Consider the following 10330-nt stretch of genomic DNA (forward strand, 5'->3'; position numbering starts at 1 on the left):
TGGAGAAGAAGAAAAAACGTGCAACTAGTATAAGACCTGACAAATCAAACTCTCTCGAGAAGATTTTAATCGAGTGATTTAAAGCATTACGTGAAAAATCTGAGTTACGGTCAATATTTTTAGTTCTAGTACAATCTCTAGTAAATATAATAGGAAATTAAAAAAAAAAAACGTCAATCATTCCTTTATAAAAATGACTAAAAAATGAACGGAAAGAAACTTTCTCATAGTATCATAAAAAAAATATTGACCTTCATTCAGTTTTTTTCCGTAACGTTTTAATATGCATAAAATTTAGAAAATATTTTTATATGCATTCAATTAATTATAAAATATGTATGGATGAAAATTGAGAAGATTTAAAAAAAAATATATATATATATATTATATATTAAAATTTATAAATTTTAGCAAGATTATTTAATATCTAATCGAGCTTATTTTAAGATTTTATTTTAATTAATGAATTTGAAGAGATTTTTATATTTTAATTGAAAATTTATAAAACGAATTGGGCCCAGATGTATCGAATTGGGTTGGGCCGGGCACTGTAATTACTCTAAGGCCCAATGTGATTCAAATTAAATTATGTTTTATATTTTATATTTTATTTATATTATATAATTGTATTCATAATCAATAATCAATCTCATTGCAAATATATCTATTTTCTGGAAGTAAATAAAAATAAATATCTTGAAAATGTGATTGGTAATTACGCTTTAAAAACATTATTTTGATTGGGGCAACTGAGTCGAGTTGAACGTAAATTAGTTTACATATTTAAAATGGGAAGTGAGCTCTTGTACTTCTAATAGTCCTCTCTAACACTTGTGTCGGAACCTTACTAGGAGTTAGCTGTATCAGCGAGAGATATGTTGAGCACCTCGAACTATAAGTGGGCATGGAGAATGGAGACGCATTCCCCTTCTAGATAATCCGACTTTCTCGGTTCGGTTGACAAGCTTTCAAGATGCTCTTTTCATCTTTTTGTCACACGACAGTCGTGTGTGTTTTTATGTTGACAACAAAATAGAGTTTGTTTTCTGAGGCCAAATGATAATCAATACGTATATAGTGCTCATAGATTATTTAATGATAATATGGAAAATAATTACAAATGAAAACCTTTTGAATCGTTAAAAAAATTAAACTACTGTATTAATATACGTGTATAAATATCTCTAAACTTTAGACTTTATTTAAAAAATACCATCAAATTTCGTATTTTGTTTCAAAAATACACTTGAAATATAAAAATTCATCCCCACCTTTAACTTTTTTTTTTTTTTTTTTGAAAAAAAACCAATAGTTTTACTTTTAATACTACATTAAAAAAAAATACCTATAAAATTTTAAAAATAGCATTGAGACCTTTTACTTTTACAAAAATAATGGTAAATTTTTTTTTTAATATATCACGAAAATGATTTTTTAGATAATCATATTTTTTTATTTAAAATAATTTGAAAATGATTTTTTATTTTTGCTAATTACAGGTATGGGCGTAATCCGAACCCAAATAAAACGGTGCGGAGCCGCGAAATCTTAGTTCTTCCGCTCCCCTCCGTCCGTCCGTCTGGTAGGAGAGCAAAATTTGGAAAGAATCACCCTTCCATTAAGTTTCTGACCTCGTCTCCCCCATTTCTTCGCATTGGGTTCTGAATTTTGTATCGTTCTTCTCCTAATTCATCATGGCCAGCGCCGAAAACCTTGAGGAATCCAGCCCCCTTCTCGGCAAGGTCGTTGAAAATGCGGATGAGAAGGATACCCATCGCACCTCCACCGCGGCTAAGCCCGATGCGGTGCCTCCGCCCTCTCCTGTTCGGAAAGATGCCGCGGAGGAGAATAAGGGCACCGGTGGCGATTATGGATGGACCGCCGATGGGCTGCCCGTTGATGGCAGTGTGGTCGGCGAGCCGGTTGGTCGGCCTCAATGGGAAACTGGTCTCTGCGCTTGTCTCGGTCGCCACGATGAGTTCTGCAGCAGCGATCTTGAAGTTTGTAAGCTTCCTTCTTCTGATTGTTATTGGAATTGAGTTTTTTTCTGTGAGTTTAGGTTTTTTGATTCTGTGATTCTTTATCTTTGATTTTTGGGGTTTGTGATTGCATCCGAGACGAAATTTCTTTATCCTCGACGATTCAATATGATGATTCTCACCAATTTGAATCCGATCCTCCTCTAATTCCAACAATTTTCAATCGGTTCCCCTATTTTTGTAGTTTTATTTCTTGATTAATGATCTTATAGAGATTAATCAGATGATAAGGATGCCTGATTATGAAATCACATGAACCGTAGCTCATCCTCATGATGATCATTGAACTCTTAGGGGATTTACCTTGATCATTGAACTCTTAGATCATCCTAGGTATTATAGTGTATTTCGTGAAATAGAGTTTCAGAAAAGATCTGGGCTATGCAGAATTGCTTCGTTCTCTAATACCATGCTACCATTTCTATGGGCAGCTATAGGCAGTAAAGGATGTTTAGCTGAATTTTCTGTCCATAACCAGCTGTTTCATACCAGTTGAAATAAACAAGTCTTTGATGTTGTTCATAAAGTTCAAAAGTCTTCCACCTAGTTCTTAAGTTTCCATTAAATACCCAAGTCTAATTCTTGGTGCCATCAATGACTCAAATTGCATTTAAATAAATGCCAGCATTTTCTTGGTTGAATGTTTGACTGATCTCTTTCTTCATGGGGGAGAAGAAGGGGCTGACCCTATGGCTAAGACTTGTGGTCTCTATATAACACCTAATCAGAGGTTGTGCGTTTGAATCTTCAAGTGAGGTAATAAGGAAATCCTTCATGTCTCCAATGTGGGGTGGATGTGGACTTAAAATAAAAAAAGACATTTACTCGAGGTAATTTGATGGTCATTCTATTGGTGAACTGGGCACCCACCCCTCTCATTCGAGTTGGGAATAGAACTGTGGCTTATTCGGCCCTATAAAATGAAAGGGCTACGAACCTTTCGACAACGAGTTTAGTCGAATAGCATAATGAGTCCAAGGGTCCCCGTTGTTAGAATCACATTTAACATTAAGGAAGGTAAGGTCGGGAACATTGTGAGAAGAGGAAGGCAAAAGAGAGAAACATTCCTCGAAGGCATACAATGTTCTTGCAAGAAATTGCTGCATCCCACCAGAAAGACGGGTGGGAAGAGGCCAAAGCAAAACCATCCTTGCAATCAATAACAAAAATGATTGAGATTCCACATCAAATGGAGATGGAAACGAAACATTCTTTATAAGGGTGTGGAAACCTCTCCCTAGCAGACGCATTTTAAAACATTGAAGGAAAGCTCGGACGGGAAAAATGCAAAGAGGACAATACCTGCTAGCGGTGGACTTGAGCTGTTACAAAAGAAACCTACTACAATAAAATTAGTAGCTCATTTTTTGTATAGGAAGTGATGAAAATGGGAAAAAACTGAAATGAAATTAGAGAGAATAAGGGAAAGCAACTAACAATGACTGTTTGTAGGTCTTCTTGGAAGTGTGGCTCCTTGTATGCTGTATGGAAGCAATGCAGAGAGACTTGGGACTACTCCTGGGACATTTGCAAACCATTGCATGTCATATTCTGGTCTCTACTTAATTGGAACCTCTTTCTTTGGCTGGAACTGCCTTGCTCCATGGTTTACGTTCCCCACCCGTATCCGTATCCGCCGAACGTTCAATCTAGAGGCAAGTTAAACCTACTTCTTTGATATCTGTATCCATTCTTAACATTAAATCTTGGCTTCTGATTTGAAACCACTTTGATTCGATCTGTTGATGAACAGGGTAACTGCGAGGCGTTTCATAGGTCATGTGGCTGTTGCGGACTCTGTGTCGAAGACGAAGTTCAGCGTGAGCACTGTGAATCTGTCTGCGACTTTGCAACTCACGTCTTGTGCCACACGTGTGCACTTTGCCAGGAAGGCCGTGAACTCCGTCGAAGGATACCTCACCCGGGGTTCAATGCTCGTCCCGTGTTAGTCATGATCCCACCTACCGAACAGAACATGGGGCGTGGAGTCTGAGATCCTCATCGAGCTTCGTCTCTCATGTTCTGTTACAGTGGTTGGTGCCTTTCTGCTGAATCTGCATGAAACTATACAAGTGAAAAGAAAATATATAGTGACGAGGTTTTGTATGAATGAGACGGCATGTCATATTTGTGGATAATATACTGTTCTTTTATGCATAGAATATGTATGTTGAAAATATTGGTGAGGATGAATGTTTCGATTTGTATGTTTCTTTTATCATTTGAACTCATAAATTTAAAACTATACTTTATGGTCAAATGTTTCGTTCTTTTTTAGTAATGGTGGCTTTATCAGAGGTGAAGATGAAGGGAGATTACTTTGGTGAAGATAGAAGAAGATATTAACTATTGAGGTCCGAAATATTGTTTTTTCTTAAACCGAACTGGTTTATTAATAACTGAGTTAAAAGAAAATTCTCGACAATACATAGTGAAAAGATAGGTAATTGAAACCTTGTTTTATGATTTTCAGGGTTTCGAGCCTCTTATTATTCGTTGTGAACATATAAAACATAGAGTATTTAATTTCATCCTCAAAATCTACTCTCCACGTGCCACGTGTATATATATATATATATATATATATAAAAAGACAAATGTCACAACCTAATTTTTGAGGTTACAAGAAATCAAACCACGATGAAATATCGAAATAAGCCCAAACAAAACAGAATTAAAATGAAACAAAACATTAAAAAACATTAAAAATATAGAAAATATGGTAAATTTTCGCTTGGTTTAAAAGACATGCAACACTAGTGTCAGACATTCCAAGTTATTTACCAACCGGAATTATTTACAAACGGAAAAAAAGACATTCCAAGTTATTTACAAACGAAAAAAAAGACATTCCAAGTTGTTTACAAACGGAAAAAAGACATTCCAAGTTATTTAAGACATTCCAAGTTATTTACAAATGGAAAAAAGACAGACATTCCAAGTTATTTACAAATGGAAAAAAGACAGACATTCCAAGTTATTTACAAACGGAAAAAAGACATTCCAAGTTATTTACAAACGGGAAAAAAGACCTTCCAAGTTATTTACAAACGAAAAAAAAGACATTCCAAGTTATTTACAAACGAAAAAAAGACATTCCAAGTTATTTACAAAGGAGAAAAAAGATATTTCAAGTTATTTACAAACGGAAAAATGAACACGGAATACAAAAGAATATAAAATCAACACTAGATTAGACAAGCGCCCAAATATCTAATGGATCGCTCTCAATCCTCCTAATTATTTTATTATCCAATGGATCTCTCTCAATCCTCCTAATTTAGAAAGATAGAACAGCATAACATATCATATAAACTATGTTCTTATTCATATTTCTCATCTCTACAGATGCAAGGGACGATAAACTTCTAGTTGGGATGTTAAGATTTTAACGAACTGAACAGCATAAACAAAACAACTCTTCAAACACTGAAATTCACGGGAAGAACTTGTTAGTTCAAACAAGAAAAGAAAAAAAAAATAATAAAAACAGGAACACAACGTCTACTACTACAACAACAACAACTACTAGGCTATTACTCTCCAGGAGCCGAAATACCTTGCTTCAATCTCTCCCTCTTCATCTTCTTCTTTGAAACTGGTTTCTTCCTTTTTGGAGGGAGTGTCTTCTGCGCATACACGTACAGAGCGTAATTCCCAGCAAGGAAAGCCAATAGCAGCCCCCCCACTACAAGCAGCACAATCAGCCCTGGATTGAATCCTCTTGCATCTGCCTCTCTAATCACGTTCCCCTGTGCACCGTGGCCAATTTTAGATTAGAATTCAACTGTGTTTTGAAATGGGTGAACAACTTGTAAACAATAAGCATAATTTTCAAAATCAGGAAAGCAAAAACAAAAATGTTCATCAAAAAGGCCATTAACAAAAAGTGTTCGAGCCCAGTTATGATGGATAATGTCCCATTTCTGACTTGTGAATGTATCAGATTAAGAGGATCTTTTCCATGATTGTTCCACTTAAATACGAAGAATATCCACTATATACTCATAGGTTACAGGTAAATTGGCTTCAAAACTCGAGTTAGATAGATCAAAAGCACGAGGAGGAGATCTATTGTAGCCTATTACTCTTTAATTTGATTATTAGCAATGAAAGATGCTGAGGATACCACATCAGAATCAGAGATGCATGGAACATTCTCTAATTTAACAATATCAAACAGGTCAGGACAATTATTCTTGTCAACTGAAAAGGAACAATTCCACAACCCTCCAATTTTAAGTTCGGTTATAGAAGTAGGACCAAATTAACAAATTCATGTAGCATCCTGAAATTTCAAAGAAATTGCAAAAAGAAGTGTAGTTTTTGAAATCATGCATTCTCATCTTCCTCGATTCAGTTGCATGAACAAAACTGAAAAAGAAATTCCACGTTTGCAAACAAATCTATAAGGATACTCGGAGCAGATCCCTCAAAAAAATCAACGACATTATTTACAAAGACGATCAGACCTCAGGAACGAATTTCCAAGAATGAGATCAAATCCGAACAGAAAACCTCGGTGAATATAGGTAAAGTATCAAAGTAAACACAAAGAAGCATCTGCAAATCAAAATCTCGAAAGGAGGAGCTGCTGCATTAACAAAGATCTTAGATTAGGCGGCAAAGTAGAGAGAAGAAAAGAAATGACATCGGGATAGTAGTACCATGCGATTGACGGCCGGCGGAACCTTGTCACCGAAATCGAAGTCGTCTTCCATGGCTGAAATTCAGAAGCTTAGAGATGGCCTTGAGTAGGAGCTCCTGTTAATGGTTCTGTGCTACAAAGATGAACCGCAGAAGCTTCCAGAAAAATACAAAAAAAGGAGCGGATTACATGAAAATGACGAACGGTGGGTTTAGGCTATTCCGCCCACGGACTTCGAAACGACGCCGTACACAAATTTTGCATTTTCTTTACCCCAAATGTTTTTAACCTTCTCAAATCTGCAATAAATAAATAAATAAATAAATAAATAAATAAATATATATGTATGTATATGTATATGTATAATATATATGTATATGTATAGATATATATGTATATGTATATATATGTATAGGTATATATATGTGTGCACATATGTACACACACATATATACATATACATATACATATATATAATAATATACATACATATATACACCTATATACACACAGATATATATATATACACATATATATCTATATGTTTATTTATGTATATATATTAACCCAAAGGTTAAATTGTTTATGTTTATTTAGCGGTCTGTGACCTAAATGAGTTAACCTATCACAACGTGGGCAAGTATTTTGAGAGAAGTGTGTCGGACAACTTCTTTGAATGAGTTTTTTAAGAACAATATCAGACAGTACGAGTGTACCAGTATTGCGCTCTAGCCTACGTGTTGGATGTTGGATTATGCACCCATTATTTAGAACGTATATTGTAAATGATTTAGCATAGACACGTGAGAGTTCAATGCTTGAAAAAACCCGAATCGATGAATGTTCGGGATGTCTTGATGAGATGATCGACACATGGGTCAGTTCTTAACGAATGTATCCAAGCAAACCTAGATGGCGATGTTTCCTGAAATATGGGACGACAACACAATGCATGAGTCGTGTTATTGCGAACTGAGATGACAATAAGATGCGACGTTGTTGTGTCACAATGATTAAACATGCACGTACGAATAGCGTGTGTGCCCGAATAAGTTTGGATTCCGTACAACCGATGTTCAGTTGGTGAAAACAAACCTCGCCAACCGTGGGAGGAAGACATAAAACTAGATGGCTGGAGTTTTGTGAAAATTGCAAATAATTTATTTTTATAGTTTTATGGTCATTGAATTCTCACGTTCATTTTTTAAATAGCTTATTTTTAATTTAAAATATTTTTAAAACACGTAAAAAATAAGCTAACAAATCGAAATTGATTTTTATGTGTTGTTTTTAAATATCAATTTTGTTTTATTTTAAAAAGATAATAAAAATATATGATAAATTGTTTACGTGTATTTTTTTTTTTATTTAAAAAGTAAAACTCTTCTATATTTGGTCAAATCTTCGATTATTTTTTATTTTTCTTATCTTAAGAGTAAGTGGAGTGTTTCTTATTTTTTTATTTTATAATTTTTAAAAGTGTTGAATGCAAAATTATTTATAATGTCATTGTTTATTCTTTAAAATAGTCAAAATTAAAAAATAAAAAAAATTATTTAAAAAAAAAAAAAGTAAGTTCTGAAAATAAATTTATATTTTGTTTAGATATTTTAATAAGCTAAATTTAAGACAAAAGGGCATTTGGTCTAGTGGTATGATTCTCGCTTAGGGTGCGAGAGGTCCCGAGTTCAATTCTCGGAATGCCCCATGATAATTCTTTTATGCAATTTTATTTATATGTCTTCTTAGTTAAAAAAAGAACTTTATTAAAATTGGTCATTTGGTCTAGTGGTATGATTTGCTCTTAGGGTGCAAGAGGTCCCAAGTTCAATTCTCGAAATGCCCCGAAAAGTCTCTTTTTTTTTTCAATTTCTTTACAGTTTCATATTATGCCCCGAAAAGTCTCTTTTTTTTTTCAATTTCTTTACAGTTTCATATTTTAAATAATAATAGTAAAAAATGTCTTTCTTCTTTTTTCTTTTTTTAATTTTAGCTCAACAAATTTTTTTAGGAGTATTAGAACATTTCGTTTGCTTAAACTTGATCGAGAATACTATCGATCTATATTCACTTTATTTCTTATAGTGGGTAGGGCGAGAAGTATAATGACCGTCCACGACTTTATTTAGGTAATAAGAAAAAAATCTCTCTACTACCTCTCAATTTCTCGTTAATTTTTTTTTTTTTAAATAAAGAATGCCTCAATTTTTCAAATACTTTAATAACTTGAAAAAAAAAAAAAAAAAAGAAATCGACCCATTTTAAATTGTTTTATATTTTGCAGGTAGAAATGTCTATTTAACCTAGGGTCGGGACCTTATAATGATCCGTTAAGGAATGAGAGGACGGAGAGGGGAGAAATTTCTCCTTATTAACTAAACGGAGTCGAGAACAAAGATTATATTCCTGTCCCAATCCCCATAAGTGTTAAAAATTATGTTGTCATATTGAAATTTGATATTTTAGAAATTAGTTTGAACATTATATTACTTGGGCAATATATATTTAAAAAAAAAAAGGAAATTATACCTTAAATCTTAAAAATTATGCTTAATGAATATTTTTATTAAAAAATGAAAAAAAAAATCTTTGCACGAACCCAGTTCCCACAATTTACTCCACGGAAACATTGTCTCAATCTAAATGAAAATAAATAAAGAATTTCAGAGAGAATAAATAGAAAGTGAGAATGGAGAAGGTTTCTCGATCCCAGCTCGACACCGAGCTAGTAAAAAAAAAAAACTCTTCCCTATATAAAATTATTAAAAATAATAATAATAAAAGAGAATAAGATATGATATAATGGGACCAAATGCATGAATTTAAGGATGTCTTGTTTTTATATATTTGTAATGGCATATGTTAATGTTTGATGAAAATCCAATTGCATGTTGCCAAAAACTTATTATTCTTTTCATTATTATTTTACTTTATTTTTTTAATTAATTTATCTCTTTTATCCCTAATTATTTTCCCTTAATAATTAGTGACCTTAATTTCAAAATTAGTGGATTTAACCCTAATCCAAATCCACTTAACTTTCTTCTTTTAAGATTTAAGATTTGTATATATGTCTAATAGATCTCTCAACTTTAAAAATTTCTAAAAAATCTCGAAATTTAATCCTTAATTAAAAAAATCAACTCCAAAAAGTTTCCTAAACACAAAATTGAAAAAAAAAAATAATAAAAATTTGATCTAACACCTTGTTCGACAAAAAAAAAAAAAAAAATCAACCCAAATGACAATTTTGGAAAAGATTACTTTGAAGATCAAAATCAATCATAAAGAAAACTCGTTTCTAAACTTTGATAGCTTGACTAAGACTACTTAAACGACTCTAGCATGTTAATCTAAATACAATATCAAAATAAACAAGCTCGTGGTTTACTAAACGTAATTGTAACGACTCGGACCCACGCTAGCCGATATTGTGTTCTTTGACTTTCCCTCAAAGCTTTAAAATGCATTTGTTAGAAAAATGTTTTCACAGCCTTATAAAGAGTGTTTCGTTCTCCTCCTTAACCAACGTGGGACTGTGGGATGTCACAGTAATATAACTTTTAATAATCGTAATTCTATGTTAATCTGGTAGATTAAAAGTTTAGTAATTTATGGAATTTTAGGGTTAAGGGAAAATGAA

The 10330-nt window shown here is 33.1% G+C and overlaps 2 protein-coding genes and 1 non-coding gene across 3 annotated transcripts; 2 read left to right on the forward strand and 1 right to left on the reverse strand.

The window, feature by feature from the left end:
* Positions 1–1519: 1519 nt before the first annotated feature.
* On the forward strand, positions 1520–4299 carry LOC111463549 (cell number regulator 8-like). Its single transcript, XM_023107525.1, has 3 exons — positions 1520–2004; positions 3492–3694; positions 3793–4299. Exons 1-3 carry the CDS (start codon positions 1695–1697, stop codon positions 4030–4032), a joined length of 753 nt encoding a protein of 250 aa, XP_022963293.1. The 5' UTR covers positions 1520–1694; the 3' UTR covers positions 4033–4299.
* A 1044-nt stretch (positions 4300–5343) lies between these two features.
* On the reverse strand, positions 5344–6892 carry LOC111463054 (DNA-binding protein S1FA-like). Its single transcript, XM_023106868.1, has 2 exons — positions 6707–6892; positions 5344–5791 (listed from the first exon to the last, which is right to left on the reverse strand). Exons 1-2 carry the CDS (start codon positions 6758–6760, stop codon positions 5576–5578), a joined length of 270 nt encoding a protein of 89 aa, XP_022962636.1. The 5' UTR covers positions 6761–6892; the 3' UTR covers positions 5344–5575.
* Positions 6893–8322: 1430 nt separating this feature from the next.
* Positions 8323–8394, forward strand: TRNAP-AGG. The gene has a single exon. It is a non-coding gene; the product is annotated as a tRNA-Pro (tRNA).
* The last annotated feature ends 1936 nt before the right edge of the window (positions 8395–10330 follow it).

This window comes from Cucurbita moschata, unplaced genomic scaffold (genome assembly GCF_002738365.1).
Source record: "Cucurbita moschata cultivar Rifu unplaced genomic scaffold, Cmos_1.0 Cmo_Scf00028, whole genome shotgun sequence".
Classification (NCBI taxonomy): Eukaryota; Viridiplantae; Streptophyta; class Magnoliopsida; order Cucurbitales; family Cucurbitaceae; genus Cucurbita; species Cucurbita moschata.